At 42.7% G+C, this 24,674-nt stretch overlaps 1 protein-coding gene across 1 annotated transcript in view; it reads right to left on the bottom strand.

Moving 5' to 3' along the window:
* Positions 1-24,674, bottom strand: part of RYR3 (ryanodine receptor 3) — a 557,133-nt gene that overhangs the window by 205,244 nt on the left and 327,215 nt on the right. Inside the window, exons 20-27 of the mRNA XM_061430666.1 lie at positions 14,777-14,993; positions 9,210-9,314; positions 7,436-7,539; positions 5,882-5,965; positions 3,932-4,091; positions 2,447-2,594; positions 1,367-1,572; positions 633-807 (exon numbers count right to left, since the gene is read on the bottom strand). Coding sequence (XP_061286650.1) covers positions 633-807; positions 1,367-1,572; positions 2,447-2,594; positions 3,932-4,091; positions 5,882-5,965; positions 7,436-7,539; positions 9,210-9,314; positions 14,777-14,993 — 1,199 coding nt within the window. The remainder of the gene's footprint in view (positions 1-632; positions 808-1,366; positions 1,573-2,446; positions 2,595-3,931; positions 4,092-5,881; positions 5,966-7,435; positions 7,540-9,209; positions 9,315-14,776; positions 14,994-24,674) is intronic.

Below are 24,674 nucleotides of genomic sequence, written 5' to 3' on the forward strand. Positions count from 1 at the left end.
ATTATACCAACATTCACAATGACAATTCAAATCAGAATAAGAGGACAATTCTAATTCATTGATCTTCCTCTCCTGCCAGGGACATCAGTGCACAGGCAATTAGCACTTCCTTTGTGATCCTGAGAAACCTGGGGAACATTACCATGCCAAGGCACAAAGCAGGGAATTAGAGGGGAGCGCCTTGGTCATTCTATGCCTATATCTGGCTCAGATGGTAAAGAGTTTCTGCAATGCAGGAAACCAGGGTTCGATCCCTGGGTCAGGAATATCCCCTGGAGAAGGAAATGGCAACCCACTCCAATATTCCTGCCCGGAGAACCCCATGGACAGAGGAGCCTGGTGGGCTACAGTCCATGGGGTTGCAAAGAGATGGACATGACTGAGCAACCAACACTTTCCTTGGTCAATCTCTCTGGAAGTTCAGACTTACATTTATGCTGCATATATCAACTATCTCTATTATTTGTTTAGATTCTTCGAAAATGATAGTATAAGAGCTGTCTTCACCCCAGGGCTTTAGATCTGCAAAGGTCAGTGTTCCATGAGTGAGGAGGCATAAGATCTCACCCCACTCCCTGGAGTTCCCTTCATCTTGTGGACATGGAAAGGGGTGGGGAGGTTGGTGGATTTACCATTGTCAATCTCATAATCAGCGAAGGCAAGTTCAGAGCCTTTGTTGGTGATCAGCAGCTCCCCATTCAGCGTGAAGATCATTGAAGCATCATCCAGGTTAATCATACATCCAACCACATCTCCTGGCTGCCAGGTCCGTCCAAAATACCCACTCCCTTGATGCCAACGCTGGCCCTAGAAGACAAGAGCCCAGGGATTAGAGAAATGGAGGTCCTAGAGGCCCCTGTGCTGCTGGAGAAGTGACCTCATGAGCAATTTCTCCTAATGGGCAGTGGTGCCTGGTTTCCAAACGATACTTCCCTTTCTACCAAGGACAGTGCTCAGGGAGAAGTGGTCTATCTACAGGTGTGGGAAACCAAGGTATACAAGGCTCATCAGAAAAGGTGGCCAAGTCTCCCAATACATAGTCAGCTATGTAAATGAGCTGGATTCCCCTGAAGACAAAGTGGTAAGATTGCCCCACATGCTTGGCTGCACAGTGTTCTGTGGGTTCAGGGGCAAGGCAGATATGGAGGTGATCACAGAAAGGACTAGAGTGTACAAGCCCTCCCCTTTGCCCTAGAGCAAAGGGACAAACACTAGGGGATGAGTGTGCTGTGGTCTAAATCAGTGCATGTGGTGGCTCCTCCCTTTTGAAGCCAGAGGTCCAGATACTCAGCACTTCTCACTTCTGGAGAAATGTTTGGAGCAGAAAAACCTGGACTGAGGAGTGGCGAGCACCAGCCAGACTCACCCTGCTGCCTTCAAACACGAAGGCTTGGTCATCTGCCCCCAGCTCAATGTCGGGTCGGCAGCCTGGCCGGGCCCAGCCAACACGCATGTCGCCTCCGGTCACCACCTCGAACTCGAAATACCACTTTCCAGATCTCACGGCATAAGAGCGCTCTACCCGGAAAAAGCGGATCTTGTCTATGCTGACTTTCTCCACAGCTGGGTCAGCTATCAAGAAGGAAAGGGAGGAGAGATTGCCGGAGAAGGAGAGAGAACACAGGCTTTTAATATTTAGGGAGGACTCCTCGAAGGATGTTCAACAACAAAGGCTGATGGCAGATCTCCTGCTAGTCAATATAACATAATGTTCATAAAAGAATCATCTCCATCATCATCATTTCATAAAAACACAAACTACCATTCACTGTGTGAGTGCTCTGCAGTAGAAATGAAATCTCAGTGTTTCCTCCCAATAATCCTATGAAATCAGTGTTATTGTTTTCATTTTACCAATGAAGAAACAGGCTTCTGAGGTTCACTTGTTCAAGGTCATAGAGCCAATAAACCGAGGAGAGCCAAGATCTGAACCGAGGTCTGTCTTACTCCAAATCCATCCCCTTAAACCACTTTTTACTGCCCCACGTGCCTATGGTATCCCCTGAGGTATGAGGTGGCAGTGACATGTTAAATACTCATAAGGTGGTGATTTTAATCAGTGACAGAATTCAGTTGAGAGATGACATTACCTGCCCCAAAGTGAGATGATATTCATGTTCGGAAAATAAGAGAAATAATGGTTAACTTTGTTTTGGGACCAACTATCCTGAAAAGCTCAGCTATGCTGGAGGATAACTTATTCCCTGTGGGGCTGGGTCATAGATGTGCTCATTACAGAAATATCTGGTCAATGGAACACAGCTCTATGATCAACATGGTTCCCCCTCCACCCCCCTACTTCCTAAAATTCACCATTGTTTCTAATGTTTTTTAGCACCAACGGTATTTCTAACAGTGCAAGTTAGACCTATTGAACATCAGTATTCCTCCAGAAGAAGATGTGTTTAGCAAACTGGAGCCAGAATGAACAATTTGCACTCATTACCTAGCTCTTGGTCTGATGGCTCAATGTTATAGCCATAACCAACAAACGTCCGGACAGCTTCACGAAGGCTGTCCCTGTTTGACTTCTTGGTACGCTCATCCAGCAATGAATATGGCACCAAACGTGGATTTCTTTTGTTCTTTAAATCCTACGTGAAGCCAGAGAAAAGAGAATCTGAGAAAATGCATTTCATCTTTACAAAGAGCTCCTCCCACTCACATATCCCCAGCAACAGTCCTGGTTTCCTCATGTGAGTCTGCCAGCTCTTCTCCCAGTGCCTTAATATTTACCAGTGAACATATTTGCCACTTCAGGATTAAATGAGTACAAATGGAAAATTTGTACTAACATTCAAAGCCAGCAGTAAAAATCACATTTTAATAATGCCAGCCCTTGAATAAAATGAAGTGTCATGAAATTAGTTAGACTTCTCCATTCCCAAGGCGAGGCAGATGGGGGTTTGCGTAACTATTCCCCGATGAAAGATCATGCGTGATTTAAACTGCTATGGCCTCCTCACAACAGATCCTTCACAGAGAGGCATCTCTGCTCACAGAGAAACATTTGAAAAGATGGCAGAGCCACGGTGGGGCTGTTGCCCTGTAATAATAGCACGTATTTGGATGAGTCCTTTTCCGGTCCTTAGTGGGGACTAAGAAGACGACAATGACAATGGCAGTGATAAGTTGTTATAATCTGACATGCTGTTTTGAATTCGCCACTCCCTTCCCTGCCACGGTTTCCTAGTTGTCATCTTCTTGATTCCAGACATGTGCAGGTTGAGAGGCTCAGGAATGAATGAGCACGTGTGCACACAGCTATCTGTGAACTTCCCTGATCCTGAGCCTTCCTGAGATGAGGCAGTTATTTCAGAGTGAGAGGTGCAGCAGGTGGGTTAGCACTGAATCATGGTTCTGAACGCCACCTAACTTCTTGCTGGGCTCTCATGCTGCCTTTGGATGAGCCAAGAACTCTGCCTGGGAATTCTGGCCCCGTGGACTGAAGTAAGGGGACACAGGCTTATCGTTGGGCTGGTCTGCCCCTCTCCTGGGCTGGTTTCCCCTTCAGTGGTACATACTTGGGACCACTCCAAAAATATTGCTGAGCTGTGATGTTGATTCATGTGAACCTTACATTGGCCTTGGAGAGTGAGTGAAAGCTCAGCTTTCCATGGGACAAGCAGCAAGACAGGGAATAAGAGAAGATGCAGCCAGAGGCCATATACACAAGGCAACCTGATCACAAGTGTATCAGACTAACAAATGAAATGTAAGCCTATGCACTGCTGGAGTTAATGTCAACATGACCATCGTGAATTCCATTCAGCCCCATGATTCTATTAACAATGAATGTGCTGAGGGATGAGCAACAGACTGCAAAGGCAACCTCCATCTTCCAATCTAATACCCACCAAAGCAAAATGCCTTTTTGATAGATGATCACATCTCCTGGCTTCTCCATCAGGCCTGACCCAGCATCTCTCACCTGTTGAATGCCATAGGTCCATCCTTGTTTTATTCTGTCTTTTGCCCAGACATTGTGTGCATTTTCTGCAAGCTTATCCACTAAAACTTCTTGAGGAGGTAACAGCTTCACATCAGACAAATCCAAAGGGGCTGGCTTATAGCCATTGGACATCATGTAGCTACAAGTAAATGCAAAATATATATTTTGAACAGAACTGTAAATCTTTCTCATTTCGGATTTTTGACCAATAGCACAGGGTCAGAATACTAGAAAGATAAGGCTACAGTCACAGGTTCTATGTGTTTTCCAGATGGCTCAGTGGCAAAGAATCCGCCTGCAATGCAGGAGACAAGGGTTCAGTCCCTGGGTCAGGAAGATCCCCTGGAGGAGGAAATGGCAACCCACTCCAGTATTCTTACCTGGAGAATCCTGTGGACAGAGGAACTTGGTGGGCTACAATCCATGGGATCACAAAGAATTGGACATGACTGAGCAACTGAGCATGCAAGCACAGGTTCTCCCCTTGGCAGAATGGATAGCTCAGTTTGATTTCAAGTCTTCGGATGTGGCCCTTAATTCATCAACCTAAACCCATCCTTATTTCTCAGTGTGCAAACCATGGGCACACTCAGTATAATTCAGCATCACCAAAGCTCCTTTGCCTCACTTCACAAACACAAAGGTTATGATACACAGGGCAAGGACGCGACCATGAGCCAAATGATTTCTTATAAAGCAGCAGAATATGATTGCTCAGTTTTAGAAAACTAAACTTTCACTTTGAGAATTAAAAAAAAAAATCATAGCATTAGAGAGTTTGTGAAATGACCTTCATGGTTTGCTGTCCAGTCCAGGAATCACAGCCACAGTTGTCTGTAATTTGCTAGATAACGTGAGGATGGGAAAAGCTCAGCAGGAGCCCAGGGAGATGCATCGTGTGAATGGAAAGAAGCAGGGGTCCATGTGGAGTGACTCACAGGAGAGCAACTGACCATAGTCATGTGGGAACGTGAGTCCAGAGGCACTCACGACCCCAAGGCCACTGACTGCTCAGATCAGGGCCAGAACCTAAATCTGACAACTTACAGACCAGAGCTACTCCACCCAAGAACCTCAGAGCAGTAGGGGATGCGAGGTCTACTGTAGCACCATGCCATCCCTCACTCACCCTCTAGGGATGCCTGACCTTGGGCAGGGCCACCATGTGCTGAGCACTGAGCACTGAGCCCAGCCACCCCTCCAGCTGCTGCCTCTCACACGTGTGGCTCCTGGCCCTAGGAGCTGCCTCTGAGAGTGGAGCTTGGCAGCCTGGGGTTTCACAGGGAGGAAGGGGAAGATAAGCATTCGATTAGAGCTGGCACTGCCTTGGCTCTCAAATCATCATGACACCTGCGTGTGAATGCGTGTGCCCCCAAGGCTGGCATATGTGTGAGTGAGCAAGTGAGCCAGGGGATGTGCCAGCAAGCCCATATCTGAGAGTGTGAGAACACATGACGAGTGAATGTATGGATGAGAGGGAGAGAAGGATACGTGCAGATTTAGGGGCCAAATTAAATCTTGGCAGAGAGGCCCATTTCTGCAAGATTTACAAGGCTGGCCCAATGCCAGAGGAGTGAATCTTTGCTGTGGCTACCGACCATATTCAAGTTCTCGTGCCAACTGCTATTCTTATAGACCATGACAGCTTATCCTTCTGAGTGCCGCATCTTCTGGCTCAAAACTAACAATAGTAGATAGTAGTGTGGGTCCAGGCAGAAGGAGTAAAAAGAGAGGAGGCCTGGAAACCCTGTACTTCAGCTGGTTTCTGCTTGGGGTTTGAGTGCAGTCTAGGCACCTGGAGGAACTGCCTGACCTGGTGCTGGAAGTATCTGGGGCAGTTCCCTGCCTCTGTGCGTGGACCTCCTGTCCTCCCAGTTTAAACATTAAGACCGAAGCATTAAAGTTGCCAACCATTAAAAGATCACCTACTTTTTGGGCAATTTGACCTTCTTGAGATCGTCCTCAGCAGCTGGGTTAACATGAGCAATGTGGCACCCCAGGGCCAGGAGAGTTCTGTGATGTAGTGGACAGAGAAAACACAGGTCAACGGCAAGGTAGAGTTCAGTGAGAGCCCCCACCTCCATCAGAAGTGATAAAAACAGACGATATTCACTCATTAGACCAGAGGTTGCCAAACTTTTCTTAGAGGTGAGATAGGAAATGGTGTAGGCTTTGTGGTCCTTAGGTCTCTGTTACAGTTACTCACCTCTGCCACTGCAGAGGGGAAACAGTCATAGACGATATGCAAGACAATATGAAGAGCCTACCTTTGTTACAATAAACATTTTTTTTTAACCAAAATAGGTGGCTGGTTAGATAAGCTTGTGGATCTTAGTTTGCCAACTCCTGAATGCATAGCATAAAAATGCAACAAAAAGTTTGTTCATTCTGGGAGACCTTTTCTAGTTTATGACTCTGCATTAGGATTGTATCCTGATTCTCTGATTCCAGAGGACAGATGGGACCCTAATAGCAAACCCAGAAGTCAGCAAGCATTTCCTGGGTGCTCCCTGCACACAGTGTCTTGAGCTGTGCTGGACACCACGAGGTACCAAAGCCCCACCCTTGAGGAGGGTCGCTATGATGGAAGACATTTCACATGGGTTCCTGTGAGACAAGGCATCACTGTGCCAGCAAACCTGAAGTTAAAAAGTTCTGTACTGACAAGGAGCGAACAGAGAAACACTAGGCAGAGAGCACAGGTAACAAGTACAAAGGGATTGAAGAAGGGAGATATAAACTTGGGCTAAAAAAAATAATGAAGATCTGAATTAATGTTGAAACTATGGGTGGGATCATAGAGAAGCTAAAAGTTATTTTTAAGTTGAATGTTAGTTAATTAAACTATGTTTTCCCATTGATTTTTTAGAAATGCTGTATCCTTATTTTTTAATGTTCAGCATCTCATTTAACCATTACAACAATTATGAAAAGATAAGAACTATTACTATCTTCACTTTGTAGATGAGAGAACAGAGACTTAGGTTAAGTTGTCCAATTTCAATATGACCTAGAATCTACTGTATATCTTATCTTCTTTTCTTAGTGATACATGAACTAAAAGAGGCAACTCCCCTGGAGAAGCAAAGGCAGCCCACTCCAGTATTCTTGCCTGGGAAATCCCATGGACAGAGGAGCATGGCGGGCTATGGTCCATGGGATCCCAGAGCTGGACATGACTTAGCAACTAAACAACAAAAGAGGCAATCAGTCTTTTGCAAGTTTCTCTTCCTTTTTTCTGCCTACATTTTCCTTGTCCCTGGCAAATAGCAAATGGTCTCTAAAGAACTATATATGCTAAATAACAACAGTGGATGTATTACTGACTATGCTAAACCCTTTTGTGGCATGAATAATCCCCATTCCTGCTAATTTGTCAGACTGCATCATATTTTCGAGGCAAGAGACAACAGGTTTGTAGTTTAGTTATAAGGCATTAAATCATCTGCTCACTGCTTAATCCAGATTCAATTAAACACTCACTTTAAGGTTTCAGTTGACATTTGTAGGTTATAATTCTTCTCAGTTTCGGGCAGCTTTGAAAACTCAACAAGGCAGGGGTGTTGTCTTTTATTGTCATCCCGTATCTAGGTGACAACATAAGAAAGAATATAATTTTAAGTTTTCACAACCAGCACTGCCTGCGGAAACAGAAAAGGACGCACTTTAAGACATGGCCCAGGCAATTCGTGTCGGGCAGAACAACGACAGCTATTTGCTGATAGACAAATAGACAGTCTTCTCTCTAGTAAGTGACACATGCAGTCCCCGAGCTGCTGGTGGCTTGCGTTCTGTGCACTGCTTCTAGTCAAGTGTTTGCATTCAGAACATACTTTCCCAGAGAAGCAATTTTATTCATGGCAACCATGCTCCTGCCTGTCCCAGATTTGTAGAACCCTGGTGCCACTGCAGGGTAGCATTCTTCAGAACATAAAGGACTACAGACTCTGGACCAGCACTGTCTGATGGAAACACAGAATCAGCCACCGATGGGAACTACATTTGCAATTTCAAATTTCCTAGGAACCACATGAGAAAAGCAAAACAACAACAACAGAAACTCCACCCCCCGCCCCAAACCAAAACAAAAAAACCCCAAAGAAAACAAAACAAAAAACCCCAAAAAGCAAAAGCCAAAACCAGGTGAAATGAATTCTAATAATGTATTTTACTTAACTTAATACACTCAAAACATTAGCATTTTAACAAATAATTAAGAAATTATTTCTGAGCCATTTTATATTGGCTTTTCATAGAAAGTCTTAAAAAGCCACCGTGTACTTTCTATTTACAGCACATGTCAATTCAGGCTAGTCACATTTTAAGTGCTTAGGAGCCACATGTGGCCCACAGCTATTGTATTAAACAGTGCAGATCCAGACAGTAACTCACTCATTCATTCGTTCGTTTATTTCACAAACACTTGCTGAATGTCCACGAGGTGGTGGGCTGTGGGCTAGACCTTAGGAGTTCCATGGTGAGCTGGGACAGGATACAGTCTTATGGGCAGTAATACAATCATCAAAGAATTAAGTGCTGAATTGCAACTGTGATTACAAGAGCATTTAGCAGAGAGGGGGTCACATATACAGAGAATATTTATGAGCTGTATCAATATATAACTGCTGGGGTGCAGGGACCCTTTAAGTAACTAAGCTGGATGGTACATAATTTGAGAGTGTCAGGCTCATAGGAAGCTTTAGAATCATGGATCCTTCTGCCTTTGGACATGACCTTACACAATTCACAGAAGAAAGTCCATTTACATCCTCTTTGAACAAGGTTCTCTAGTGAAAGAGATTTCTTAACCTCCTCCGAGTATCCATGAATCTTAGTGATACATCTGAAAACCACAATAAACAAATTCTGATTCACAACAATGAATCAGCCTCTTTTCACCAGCCATGCAGAGAGGACAGCTTTTTCCGAAGAGAAATAAGATGTGAGGGCGCTCGAGGAGGAGATGAGGGATGACCACACTCGATATTCCCTGAAGAAAACACCCAGCATTTGGGAGTAAGGAGGAGGCCAACTGCATGGTCAGCCTGTGCAGAGCCTGTCTCCCTGGCACACCTAACCACAGTTCAACAAACTTCTGAGCAAGGCTGCTGGACACAGTGAGAGCTGGATGGGACTCAGTAAGAAGTAGGTTTGGGCTCGTGAGGTTTTTGTTTTTTATCATTTGAGTCTTTGAAGAACTCTTCCAGGTAAAAGGCTACCCAACCCTCCACTCTAGCCAGGTCACTCAAACACATACCTTGCCAAAAGTCCAGCCAAGCTCTATTTTATTCATTCCCCAAAGCTCATGGATGTTTTCAGCCAGCCTGTCTCGTATTTTCTCTAGATGAGGTGGTAAAACAACCTAAAAGGAAACAACAAATGAGAAGTCAGAACTACGAGAATCAATTTTATTAAGATCTCATCATTAAGTCTAGGCAGATCAGACACCCCAGTTGAATTCACTACATGTCACTAAAGGAAATCAACCCTGAATATTCATTGCAAGGACCGATGCTGAAGCTGAAGTTCCAGTACTTTGGTCACTTGATGTGAAGCGCCAACTCATTGGAAAAGACCTGGGAAAGATTGAGGGAAAGAGAGGAAGGTGGTGACAGAGGATGAGATGGTTGGATGGCATTCCCGACTCAGTGGACATGAGTTCGAGCAGAGACTGGGAGATGGTGAAGGTCAGGGAAGCCTGGGGTGCTGCAGTTCATGGGGTCACAGAGTTGGACACAACTTAGCAACTGAACAACATGTCAGTCAAGAGGGGCTGTTTCTATAGACTCCTTCCTCTCTTGGCTTCCTCTGGACCATCTCTCCCTTTCCATCTCTCCCTATGCTCTCTTCTTGAGAGATCTCATCCATCCGCAGGTCACGCCTGACCATCCAGCCTCCATTCATGGTCTCTCTTGCAGTTCAGATACACTATTCCAACTGCCTGCAGGATTTTCCCCCCAAAGTGAACTCAGTATGTTGCTCAAGGTGGAATTCATTATTTTCCCTTTAAATTTTTTTTCTTATTTTTAGCTTCTCTTTTTGGTTGAATGAATGTGTCCACAATTGCCTTAAACCTGAAAGTCATCTCAGTGTCTTTTGTCTTGGCATTATACTCCCACTTTCATCCCCCCACCAACCACAACTAATCAGTCACAAAATCCAACATGCTTATTTCCTAAACATATTTTTGAAGGTTCCCCTCCTTCACATCACTCAACCTTGATATTTTCTACCTGGACCATTACTACCTGGACCATTACAAGACCATTCACAATTGGTCTCGCCAACTCCCACCAATCTATTTTTCACACTGTGACCAGAGTGATGAGCTGACAATAATACAACTACATCAAAACACTCTCCTCTTGAGCATCCCCAAGTATGCCTTGACTCTCCTAAGACACAGACTAGATGTATTAATCAAGAATATAGTGCTATTCTTCAGCCCTCTCATCACAGTCCTCCCAAAACACATCCTTTCCAAATCTCCTGAAATTCTCCCCAAAAGGTCACACTGTCTCACAGTTCTGTGCCCTTAAATATGCAACCTTTACTCTTATTAGTACTCCCTGTAATACACATAATATGTATACTCTCCCTGCCTCCACACCATATGACAAATGACAAAGACTCTCTCCTTGGCCCAATCTCTAGATGGGTGCTTCTGAGCTATTTTTCTCTAGGCTCAATCCTGGGCCTTGTCTTCAGGATTCCAGTTTTAGCAAGAATCTTGCTAATTCAGTTTACTGACCCACACCCTTGATATCTGATCACCCACCACGTCTGAACAAATTTATTCATCCCCAATCCTTCCCCAGGTGATATCAGATCACTCAGACCTGCCTTCAGTGAGAGAATTGTTAGGTCAGTTTAGTAAGAATCCATCCCAACCCCAATGTTCTACTAACTACTTTTGCATCACTGACATGCCCGCCCCCCACCCCCACCCCCACCCCGCTCCTTGGCTGTAAATCTTCACTTGTCTGTGTTGTATTCAGAACTGACCCCAGCTCTATAATGGAGTTCTCTTTCCTCTATTGCAAGAGCTTCTAAGTAAGATCAGGAGAAGGCAACGGCACCCTACTCCAGTACTCCTGCCTGGAAAATCCCATGGACGGAGGAGCCTGGTGCGCTGCAGTCCATGGGGTCACTAGGAGTCAGACACGACTGAGTGACTTCACTTTCACTTTTCACTTTTATGCATTGGAGAAGGAAATAGCAACCCACTCCAGTGGCTGGATTTTAGCAAGATTCTTGCTAAAACTGGAGAATCCCAGGGATGGGGGAGCCTGGTGGGCTGCCGTCTATGGGGTCGCACAGAGTCAGACATGACTGACGCGACTTAGCAGCAGCAGCAGCAGCAGCTAAGTAAGATCTGTTTATACCTCTTTAACTGCTACCCAGATCTGGTTTTAATACAAGTTCAGTTCAGTTTAGTCGCTCAGTCGTGTCTGACTCTTTGTAATCCCATGGACTGCAGCACGCCAGGCTTCCCTGTCCATCACCGACTCCCGGAGTTTACCCAAACGCATGTCCATTGAGTTGGTGATGCCATCCAACTGTCTCATCCTCTGTTGTCCCCTTCTCCTCCTGCCTTCAATCTTTGCCAGCATCAGGGTCTTTTCAAATAAGTCAGCTCTTCACATCAGGTGGCCAAAGGATTGGAGTTTCAGCTGCAACATCAGTCCTTCCAATGAATACTCAGGACTGGTCTCCTTTAGGATGGACTGGTTGGATCTTCTTGCAGTCCAAGGGACTCTCAAGAGTCTTCTCCAACACCACAGTTCAAAAGAATCAATTCTTTGGCACTCAGCTTTCTTAATAGACCAACTCTCACATCCATACATGACTGCTGGAAAAACCATAGCTTTGACTAGATGGACATTGGTTGGCAAAGTAATGTCTCTTCTTTTTAATATGCTGTCTAGGTTGGTCATAACTTTTCTTCCAAGGAGCAAGCGTCTTTTAATTTCATGGCTGCGTCACCATCTGCAGTGATTTTGGAGCCCCAAAAATAAAGTCTGTCACTGTTTACCCATCTATTTGCCATAAAGTGATGGGACCAGATGCCATGATCTTCGTTTTCTGAATATTGAGCTTTAAGCCAACTTTTCCACTCTCCTCTTTCACTTTCATCAAGAAGCTCTTTAGTTATTCTTCACTTTCTGCCATAAGGGTAGTGTCATCTGCATATCTGAGGTTATTGATAATCTGGCAGTCTTGATTCCAGCTTGTTCTTCATCTAGTCCAGCATTTCTCATGATGTACTCTGCATGTAAGTTAAATAATCAGGGGGACAAATACAGTCTTGACGTACTCCTTTCCTGATTTCGAACCAGTCTGTTGTTCTATGTCCAGTTCTAACTGTTGCTTCTTGACCTGCATACAGATTTCTCAAGAGGCAGGTAAGGTGGTCTGGTATTCCCATCTCTTTCAGAATTTTCCACAGTTTGTTGTGATCCACACAGTCAAAGGCTTTGGTGTATCAATAAAGCAGAAGTAGATGTTTTTCTGGAACTCTCTTGCTTTTTTGGTGATCCAGCAGATGTTGGCAATTTGATCTCTGGTTCCTCTGCCTTTTCTAAATCCAGCCAGAACATTTGGAAGTTCATGGTTCACGTATTTTTGAAGCCTGGCTTGGAGAATTTTGAGCATTACTTAACTAGCATGTGAGATGAGTGCAATTGTGCAGTAATTTCAGTATTCTTTGGCATTGCCTTTCTTTGGGATTGGAATGAAAACCGACCTTTTCCAGTCCTGTGGCCACTCCTGAGTTTTCCACATTTGTTGGCATATTGAGTGCAGCACTTTCACAGCATCATCTTTTAAGATTTGAAATAGCTCAATTGGAATTCCATCATCTCCACTAGCTTTGTTCAGAGTGATGCTTCCTAAGGCCCACTTGACTTCACATTCCAGGATGTCTGGCTCTAGGTGAGTGATCATACCATTGTGATTATCTGGGTCATGAAGATCTTTTTGTATAGTTCTTCTGTGTATTCTTGCCACCTCTTAATCTCTTTCTGCTTCTGTTAGGTCCATACCATTTCTGTCCTTTATTGTGCCCATCTTTGCATGAAATATTCCCTTGGTATCTATAATTGTCTTGAAGAGATCTCTAGTCTTTCCCATTCTATTGTTTTCCTCTATTTCTCTGCACTAATTACTGAGGAAGGCTTTCTTATCTTTCCTTGCTATTCTTTGGAACTCTGCATTCAAATGAGTATATCTTTCCTTTTCTCCTTTGCCTTTCACTTCTCTTCTTTTCACAGCTATTTGTAAGGTTAATAGAGTTTTTCCAAGAGAACTCACTGATCATAGCAAACACCCTCTTCCAACAACACAACAGAAGACTCTACACATGGATATCACCAGATGGTCAATACTGAAATTAGAGTGATTATATTCTTTGCAGCCCAAAATGGAGAAACTCTATACAGTCATCAAAAACAAGACCAGAAGCTGACTGTGGCTCAGATCATGAATGCCTTATTGGAAAATTCAGACTTAATTTCAAGAAAGTAGGGAAAACCACTAGACCATTCAGGTATGACCTAAATCAAATCCCTAATGATTATACACTGGAAGTGAGAATAGATTCAAGAGATTAGATCTGATAGACAGAGTGCCCCAAGAACTATGGATGGAGGTTCATGACACTGTACAAGAGGCAGCGATCAAGACCATCTCCAGAAAAAAGAAATACAGAAAGGCAAAATGGTTGTCTGAAGAGACCTTACAAATAGCTGTGAAAAGAAGAGAAGCTAAAGGTTTTAATACAAACTCCCCCAATATTTATGCTTCTGTTGTTAGCTCAGTGTCTCAGTGTCTTCCCCAGGACCTTCAGGGAAAGTTTCTCTATGTTTTCCCGGCACTTTGCTCCTCTCCCACAGAGGTCACAAACTGGGGACTCAAGTTCTCTTTTCTCCCCCTTATTTTCTCTAATTGACTACTACTACAGTAACAACAATAAACAATTATTACCATTTTCATTTATTAGTTGACAGTTCATAAGAAGTGCGAATGTTCATATAAAAATTCAGATTTCTAATATCTCCTGACCAGTTGGAAGACTCTAACTTTGTCTTGACACTTTTACTTGGCGATTGTAAGCCAGAGCTAAAAAATCGCCACCTGCTTCAGGAGGGCCTGCACCCTTGACCTGCTTCCCTTTTGTGTCACCTCCCTGGCTCTAGTATGACTATTAGTGTTTCCATTATTTACAGAATTCCCAATTATGTTTGAGGAGGGGAGCTCATAGAGAATTTTTTGTTTGTTTTTTTAGAAAAAGTATACCAAGTCAGTGATATACAAAGAGACTACAGAGAAAAGTAGCAATAAAATATTTAAGCTATGTATGAAAGGCACTATTTGACTTTTGACTAAAGACAGTCTTTTAAAAAACCGACTTATTATTGAAAAGTCAAACTTAAGTGGCATGATGTTTTGATAAGGAGCAAAATTGGAAAAACTATTAGCAAACATGACTACTGTATTTGGGTTTTACTGGTTAAATAAGATAATCTGTTTAAATTAAGTGTTCCTTAGTCAATCACAGCCTGAAAGTCAGACTTAAAAAAAAAAATTACACGTGTGCTTTTTTTTTTCCCTTATCTCTTCAACTTGGTTGAGAATTCCCAGAGAATCTTGAGACATACTTCAATTGCCGCATATGGTGGAAATGTAAAGAATAATGGTTGTTCACATATCATGACAATGCTACAAAATGTATGATAAGAATAGTTCAATGGTGAAGAAGCAAGGAGGATTTAACCCTATTACATTATCTCCATGGGATGCCTCCTGTTGGCAACCTGAACCTACCTGACTGGTATCTATGGGGCATGGGATGAAAGATGCTTGGGAGAGGAACTGGGTGGTACCCAACAGATCTCGAATTCCTTCAGCATCACGTTTATACTCTTTGACAGGCTCCAATCTCATCTTTTCTTTTGGAAGTAAGGCTTCATAGCAAGGGGCATAGCCAGAGGGAGGCAGGAACTTAAATTCTCCATGACGTCCACCCAGCAGGAAACGGACTCTGTGTTATTTGGAGAGACCAGGAAGAGAGAGGTTAAAAAATAATATGCCAGCCTAAATAAGTGAAAGTTAAAGATTAGCTCCCCCCATCCAAATTATTTTTTTGGGAAGTGAATGATGTCAGATTCATCACAGTGAACACCCTAAAATACACATCACAGTGAACACCCTAAATTGGAGATAAAGGCAAGTATCAGTTCATACTGCCCACAATTCTCAATTGACCACGTCAGCTAAGTGAAATGAAGATACATTAAAAATGAAGATACATTAAAATACTAGATTTTTTCCTTTTTCTTAATTAGAGTATAATTGCTTTACAATGGTGTGCTAGTTTCTGCTGCACAATGAAGTGAATCTGCTACATGTATACATATATCCCCTTTCTCTTGGGCCTCCCTCCCACCCACTCCTATCCCACCCCCCCAGGTCATCACAGAGCACTGAAAACAACCCAATCAAAACATGGGCAGAAGATCTAAATGGACAGTTCTCCAAAGAAGACATGTAGATGGCCAAGAGGCACAGGAAAAGATGCTCATCACGGCCAGTTATTGGAGAAATACAAATCAAAACTACAATGAGGTACCACCTCACACTCATCAAAATAGCCATCATCAAAAAGTCTACAAACAATAAAGGCTGGAGAGGGTGTGGAGAAAAGGGAACCCTCCCACACTGTTGGTGGGAATGTAAATTGATACAGTCACTATGGAGAAGAGTATGGAGGCACTTAAAAAAGTAAAAATAGAAGTATCATATGATCCAGAAATCCCACTCCTGGGCATATATACCTTGAGAAAACCATAATTCAAAAAGACATACACTCAATGTTCATTGCAGCACTATTTACAATAGCCAAGACATAGAAGCAACCTAAACACCTATTGACAGATAAATGGATAAAGAAGATATGACTTATATACAATGGAATATTACTCAGCCATAAAAAGGAATGAAACTGTGTCATTTGTAGAGATGTGGATAGACCTAGAATCTGTCATACAGAGTGAAGTGAGTCGGAAAGAAAAAAAAAATCATATATTAAAATCACTAGATTTTACAAAATCAAGTTCATCCTTACCCTAGTTGGAGAATCATTACTATAGATATCATTAATATAGATATTATTACTATAGTTTGAAAAGAGTAACAGTGATAATGCCAGATTCTGGAAAGATCACATTGAAACAACAGTAGAGAACTTCAAGTCTTTTTACTTGAGAGAGATTACTCACACAACAACGAAAGAAAACATGCTATAAATATTTGGGGAAAATAGGAAATTCCTAGTTTAAGGTGCAAAAAGATCAAGTAACAAGAGAATATTAAACAGAAATGGTATACATGGCGGGAGATGTTAATAGAAAAGATACACTGAAGAGGCTGCAGTTCCCAAAGTAGCCATATGAGGGAGACTGTGAGCAAGTATCAGCAGCTGGTTACAGCCATGGGGGGCCAAACGGGCCTCCAGTGTTTGCTCCCTAGGGTTCCAAGAGCCTTCTAGGGGGCACCACTGCCTTGTTGGCACCCAGGCCTAGTGCCCTGGCCCACTCCAGCAGTGCCTACAGGGACCTCCCAAGGAAGGAAGAAGAATCCTTATGGGGCCACAGTCACGGCTGGCACTGATTACCAATAAGCTGAAATTTTAAAAATATTTTAATTTTGCATTCTGGCTGAATATCAGCCTCATATATATTGTTAAGTTAGGGTTAGAGCACAAAGTTCCTCTGCAAGAAGAGAGTGAAAATGAAGTATTTCAACGTGACACTTTATAGGCTTTCAGGTTTGAGACTAGAAATACAGCTTTTGCAAATCATCTGTAAACCATATTAAATTGATGAGAAAATATGACGGTAACATTAAGTATTTAGGACATGACAAGACACACAGTCCTGCAGGGTCACCAATAATCTTACACAGGAAAAACCCATCCACATACATAGCAGCTACAGGTATTCGCTCCCTCCCACTTCCCCTCAGCATAACCAACTATGATATTTACTGAGCCCACATGAACTGCACTGTTCTCCACACTGTGGATCCAGCAATAGAGAACACCCCGTCCCCCGTGTCCCAGAGCAGACATCCAACGAGGCAAACAGTCATAACAACTGATGGGGAGACATTTGATGAGGGAATAAAGAGGGAGACTGAAACAACTCAGGGAAGGAGGGGGTGCTAGACTGGGGCCTAGAAAGGCTTCTCTGAGGGGGAGATATTTCTGTTAACCCTAAAGGAAAAGGAGAAGCCCATGAGTTCAGAATCTGAGGAAGGGCATTCTGGGTGAAAGGAACAACACGTGCAAAGGCCCTGAGGTAGGGAAGATGTGGGTGGAGGGCGGTGTGAGCGAGAACATGGGCAGCCCGAGGGGTAAGAGACGAGGTGGCAGGGGTAAATCAGGCAGGGTCTGTTTCTTTCAGGTGAAGAGCTTCTGAGGGATTTAAGGAGAAGAAACACAGGCTTCTTTTCACCGTTTCATGTAGACAGGTCTGGGGCCAATTAGGAGGCACCTGACATTAATCTAGTCCCAGTGAGAGATGAGGGTGGGTTGGAACAAGATGATGAAGACCAAGCTGGAAAGCAGTGGTTAGAGTCCAATTTTGTTTTGGAATTTGGCTTGTTAGGGCCTTTGTGTGTGGAGGGATATGTGGGAACGTTATGACCTAGCAAAGCTCTCACAGCAATACTCTCCACTAGGTCTCACTTCCTTTAACTGGAATATTCTAGTGGGGGGAAGCCTTGCAGCAGAGTCTCAGTGTTGGCTGAATAACTGTGATTATGAGCAGCTAATGGTAAAACTGGAAAAGAAAAGGCTCTCCAAGTAACAGATATTAAGTTTCTTCCCCCCTTCCCAACATAAACAAATTCTTTAAAATGCTGTTTTAAAATTAATTACAGAAATCATATGAAGCCTCCCACTTTCCCATTGTAAAGTACTAAACAACAATAATAGAGAATTAGAACCACAATTAGTCCCTGTGAGTGTTCCTACATTAACCGTTATATAACAGGACACAATCTATGGGTATTAAGAATATGAACAATGATATTAGAACAAAATTGAGTCATTAGCTTGCAATGTTACTAATTTAGTAAACCTTAAGGAAATAATAATTAGGCCTTAATATTTGTGAACTTTCCAAAATTCAGTTGCAACAGAACAGACTGGATTACAGACATGCTGGAACATGCTGGAACTATGGGACAAAACTAAATCATTTTGAGCAAAGAATTTGTGTGGGAAGTTTTCTGCTTTTCCCTTCTGAGCATTCTTTTGGTGAAGAGCTGAACGTCCAAGAGGAGCTTGTACAACTGGTGTATTTCTTGTTACTCACTAGTGTATGGATTCTGCTGCTGCTGCTGCTAAGTCGCTTCAGTCATGTCCGACTCTGTGTGACCCCAGAGATGGCAGCCCACCAGGCTCTGCCGTCCCTGGGATTCTCCAGGCAAGAACACTGGAGTGGGTTGCCATTTCCCTCTCCAATGCATAAAAGTGAAAAGTGAAAGTGAAGTCGCTCAGTCACGTCTGACTCTTAGCGACCCCATGGACTGCAGCCTACCGGGCTCCTCCGTCCATGGGATTTTCCAGGCAAGAGTACTGGAGTGGGGTGCCATTGCCTTCTCCGGTATGGATCTAAGACCAACTAAATGATCTCTTACCAGGACGTCTAGATGGACTTAATTATTCATAAGCCCTATTGCCAGTTACATATAGTTTTAACATTTCTCTTATGCTTTAAAATCTGCTATTGTCCTCTGGATAGAGAACAAATTAATAAAGGTAGAAATCCATGTAGCACTTAGGGAGAACAATGCTGCTTTTATATTCAGTTATTAAAAGGAGAATGATAATTTGGTTGTAAATTTTAATCTTATCGCCTTGAATGGCCACAAAGATAGTAAAATAAAAATTAACATGTTTACTGCTTACTGAAGCATTCATCTTCCAGTGCCATTATGCTGTGCTTCGGTGGGAGCAAAGAAGGGTTCTGGGTGGCTTCCCAAGCCCTGTCAGACGGGAGCCCTGCTCCCCAGCAGGCGGGACTGGACAGGAGCCGGTGCGGGCACACCACCATCTGTGGCTCCTCCCCTCGCTGCCCAGAGTCTTCGGGAAGGGCTCCAACAAACCACCACGAAGGCCGGTGGTCCTCATAAACCCTCTCCTGGAGACCCACAGCAACCAGGTCAAAGGGAATAATTAGGGATAAAATACAGATGTAAAGGGAACAACCAAAAGCAAGAAAGAAAATACTTGAAGACCAGTTTAATGATGTAAGGATATTAAAATGGGATCCCCCTTTGTCTCTGGTTTAGCAGAGGTCCCAGATGTAAATAATTCAGAGGATGTCAATGTTTTCTCATCCTGAAATGAGGTGCTGGACCAACTATGAGGATCCATGAAAAAACTGTGAAATCAGTGCAGCTTTAGCCCACCCCTTACCTCCACACTGATAAGAAAGGTAAAGAATTCATTTGGAGAAAGTTGTCAGGAAGAAGGGGATGGGAGTCCTTTCTCATGTGGAGTCAAATGAGGGCTTAAAGGAACTACTCAGAAGCTTGTGAGTGTCTCTGGAATGCAGCAAGGGACATGTTTGCCTAGTGATGGCGCAGAGCAGAGGGACAGATGAGCCAGCTGCTAGCCATCAGAAAGGAATCCTGCCTGGAAAGGCAAATGACTAAGCAGAGATCAGAAACCCAGGGCTTGGGGGAGGCAGGAGGCCCACATAACTGGAGGGGGAAGGGGAACGGAGGAGGCTTGGGGTCAGCCAGAAGGGAGCAGCCAGCACAGGTGGGGAAGCCAAGTCAAGAGATTTGAAGTTGGATGCTCCCAGCCTGGGGCTCTCCAAGAAACCTACCAAAGAGCCTCAGAAGAGAAAGATGCAGCAATTACGTAGCAGCTACAAAAAGGCTTGATGTCACAAGGCAGCTGAACCAACTCCATGGAATGTGCTCACCCTTAAATCATCTTGAGTCTGGGCTGGACCCTAGGCACTGGAGGAGCCTGAGACAGGAGCTGGTGGCTGAGCAGGAGCCTGACTTCAAACTGCAGGGGGAGTAGGGGAGGGCTCAAATGGTAACTGGATACAAATCTAGAGTTTTTATACTTTTCAAAAGACGGAATTTTTAAGTATTGGCAAGATGGTTCCTGGTCTTAAAAGGAGTAATAAGGGCTACAGAACCTGCCCAAGAACTTATCCAGGAGTCCAGAGAAAGGATTTAAAGGCGTGGAGAGAGAGACAACAGTTACACCTATCTACTTTTTCTAATAAATCTGTTATCTGGCACTTACTGTTAATCTTTTAAATCCTTTGGCCTCATTCATCAATGAGAAATTTTCAATTAGAATATAAACCTCTCTTCCCTTGGTGTATTCTTCCCTGCTCCTTGGGTTCCACTGAATCTCTTAGTATCACAAAAAAATATTAAATTGAAAATAAAAAGATAATTTAAGAGGTCATTAAAATTAGTTCATCCTCTGATTTTTCTCTACATTAATAGATTTTGAAAATCAATTTCATTAATCAATTTAATCTCTTCCACTAAAGCACTTGTATCAGCTTCTAAGGTTCTTCCTATAACTCAGATGCACCATCAGCTCTCCAAGGCTTTTTTTTCTTCCTAAAGTGATTAGGATAAGGGAAGGTTCCTTAGATTTCTCTACTTTAAAGATGAGCAATAGATTCAGTAATAGTCACCTGGGAGTAGTGAAGTTTGAGGATGCATAGAGGAATTTTTTATTTACTAGGCTAATTTCATAAACAGAGAAAACGGCATTGAAAAAATCCCCACTAGCATTTACAATTTCATCTTTTAAGATTTGTGCATTTTTACTTACCAATTTGCAGAAGAGATGAAAAAACCTATCGTAAATCCCCAAGTTTGAAAGACTGACCCATGAATAAAAAATAGAGTAAAAATCAAGACAAACCTTTGCCATACTCAAAAAAGATGACTAAGTTTCCTTAATCATCCTGTACTAGCAAAGTGTGAAATCATTTTAGTCTTACTAGATGTCTCATTATTCTTACTGAATCCCTCCCAGGAGTTGGGACAGTGTTCCAAAGAAGAAAAAGATACAGGCTGTGGTTAGCAGCAGAAAGAAATGGTAAGCTTTTGTTGACCTGAATTCAACTCATAAGTCATGATTCATAATTGCATCTTTAGTCCACATTGCTAAGACAGGAGAACAATTTGAGTTATGTACATTCCCACATTCATATTTCTTTCTGGCCAGTGTTTGATGAAAGCCCAGGGCAATTCAGCCAGTGCTCATCATGTTCTCTGCAGAAGTATATTTATCTCAGCAATAATTTCCACAGCATTGACCACAGCAAGCTGGAAATAGCTAAGCTATTGGTTACCTGAATTTTAGCCAAGCCTGGTGCAGAAAACAAATAGCAACCGCAAATACCAACCATCTTTGGAGAGTGTTGTTTTAATAAATTAGAAAGGCTGGTAAAAGACTTACATATGAAGATTAATCGATGGGGAATTTGGGATTCTCAGGTGGCGCCAGTGGTAAAGAACTCACCTGCCAATGCAGGAGACTAAGAGACTCGGGTTTGATCCCTGGGTCAGGAAGATCCCCTGGAGAATGGCATGACAACCCACTCTAGTATTCTTGCCTGGAGAACCCCATGGACAGAGGAGCCTAGCGGGCTATGGTCCATAGGGTCACGAAGAGCTGGACATGACTGAAGTGACTCAGCACACACGCAAGGGGAATTTAACCATAGCTATAAAATATACTCTACTACAGCAAGTTAACTCATCAATTTTTGGCAAAACTAAGCACCCAAATTTCACTATATACTGTGGCTTTAGTGCAATGTTCTCTGTGTGGCACACACCATCATGCCATTTGGCAGGGTGAGATTACCTTTTAATAAAAGCTTTCTGATATCTAAGTAATTCAACCTTTTGGGTGGGCTCCAAGGTACACATGCTTCATCCCAAATTCTGTCCTAGAACAAATAGGGTTGTTACATTGAGGGTTTATTACACTCCTAATACCCTCCACAAACAAACTAGTGTGGGAAGGACACTAAGAAGGCACATTGATAATGGTTAGAAAAGACAGCACATATTGATTTGTGGATTTTGTTAGTAATTACTCATACTGCTTTTGACTTCACTGTGGGTAAATCTAATTGAAAAAGATTTTTGCTCTCTGATGCCCCTGGCAGGAACATCCTGATCAGGTACTGTTAACAACATAGTTTGTAATTATAAAAATAATTGTGGGATCACAAATTCAAGACTATGACCTCAGTAAAGATGAATAAAGAGGAGGAAATGGGAGAAGTTAAATATGAGAAACAATTCTGAGTTCTTGTATGATGGGAGAAAAATCTCTGTCTTAATAGGAATAACCTTGCATCTTGCTGAGAATGACATTATAAAACTATGCAAGTATTCTACTATATTGGGTGAAAACACTAATTTCTTTTCAATTTTGTTACTAAATACATATATTTTCAATAAGATACTTCAACTTGGAATTAATATCTTGCTTTCTTTTTCTAGCTTTTTGCAGAAGTGAACCAAAATAATACAGAGGGGAATGGCTGAGTTTCAGTACCAAATGATATTTTACCAGTTGAGGTGAAAGAGTAAGTACTGGTACGTTGATCCCTTTTGCTCAAAAGTGAAAATAAACAAATTGGTTACTTCAACAGAGGACTGGCATTGACCGTGAGTAAAGACATCATGTGATGGACTGTATGTATTTCAGTAAAATGTATTTCCCATGTATGCAACCCACTGTGATTCCACCTCTGCTCAGACCATATTGTGTTCTGAGAACCAAAGATAGGAATATGTCACAGGCAATATTTTTCCTGATAGCAAGGAGACTAAAGAGACATCAAGTTCCTGAGCACCACTCTTCAGTTTACGCTCCTTCAATTTCTGTAAGCAAGAAGTTCTTATGTTGAAGGTGTTAACTTTTAAAGTCCATGTATCTGGAATCCCCTCTCTCAAATTCTCTCAGCAATTATGCCTTCTAAATGGGTTAGATGTCTCATCATTCTTATCTTGGATCTTTGCTTCTCTTCCTCCTGTGTACTGAGAAGGATGCATGACCCACTGACCTAGTCACAAGATACTAGAAACATCTTCTCCATATGCATACCTTTCAGCCCCCTATGTCTTTCCCTGCTAGCCATGATCTTTACCAAGAGAAAGTGAAAGTGAAAGTGAAGTTGTGTCCAACTCTTTACCACCCCATGGACTGTAACCTACCAGGTTTCTCTGTCCATGGGGTTTTCCAGGCAAGAATACTGGAGTGGGCTGCCATTTCCTTCTCCAGGAGATGTTCCCGACGCAGTGATTGAACCCAGGTCTCCCGCATTGTAGGCATATGCTTTACCATCTGAGCCACCAGGAACTTTACCAAGAGAAGATTAAAAAAAAAAAAAAAAGATCGCAAACAACAAAAATGTACATACTCTAAAAATCCTGCCTCATTGCTCTGAGGGAGACTGGATGGATGGGTTAATAACTAAAAATCATGCAACATGTGGGATCAGATGTATTGTTAGCTAAATACAGAATGCACAGAAAAATCCATTAGCCAGCAGATTGGAAAAGACATCTTCTCCAGAGATTTGACTACAAGCTAAGCACTTTTCTCACATGAGATTCTTGGGAAGTAGGTGAGCTTTCTTTGAAAATTTGCAAAACCCAGAGAGTTGGATGCGGTCAAACAAAACAGGGATGGCACTGATGCTGGGTGACCAAGGTCATTAACTACTCAGGCAAACATGGTCCTGAGAACTAACTGATCAGTGACCTTGCTTCTCCAGAGAGGACACCGAGCCAACAGGTGGATGATCCAAATGCTGTTATGTTGGATTTAGATTTCGGCACATTTCTCTCTATTCCCAGGGAATGGAGTGGGAAAGATGTACAGTGTGGCTTGTACTGGTTTTCCCTGATTGCCAGAGAATCTTGCCCAATCAATCTTTGTGTTTATAGTGGCTGTGTCTTTCAATAATGTTTTCTACATGCTCCTTATGGATTGCAATAGAAACGATACATTCTGTCACACTTCAAAAGGAAGAACTGGGGTGGCATTCTCAAGGAAATATTCTCAGCACAGAGAAACACAGGTAAAGAACTCTTTTTTTTTTTTTTTTTAATTTATTTATTTTAATTGGAGGCTAATTACTTTACAATATTGTGACTCTTAACTCTTTAGAATATAGTTTTTAATGCTGATGTTAGCATCTCTGGCTTGAACCTGTGATGGGCAGATTTACAACCCTAGTCACTGACCAGGTGGCTCAGGACCAAAGAACCACCTGCCAAGCAGGAGATATGGGTTTGATCCCTGGATCAGGAAGATCCCCTGGAGAATGAAATGACTACCCACTCCAGTATTCTTACTTGGAAAATTCTATGGACAGAGTAGTTTGATGGGCTACAGTCCATGGGGTAGCAAAAGAGTAGGACATGATTTAGCAATTAGAGCAAGGTTTTACTATACTTGTTCTTCTTTTGTTACAAGAACCTCAAACAATGAAAATGCTTAATTTCAATATATTATATACATCTACATGGCTATATTTATAAATATGCCTGTACATGTGTATGCATACGTGTGCTGGTACGTGTGTTGCAAACATACATTACAGGCGTACCTTGGAGATATTATGAGTTTGGTTCTAGACATCAC

Source organism: Bos javanicus, chromosome 10 (genome assembly GCF_032452875.1).
Source record: "Bos javanicus breed banteng chromosome 10, ARS-OSU_banteng_1.0, whole genome shotgun sequence".
Taxonomy (NCBI): domain Eukaryota; kingdom Metazoa; phylum Chordata; class Mammalia; order Artiodactyla; family Bovidae; genus Bos; species Bos javanicus.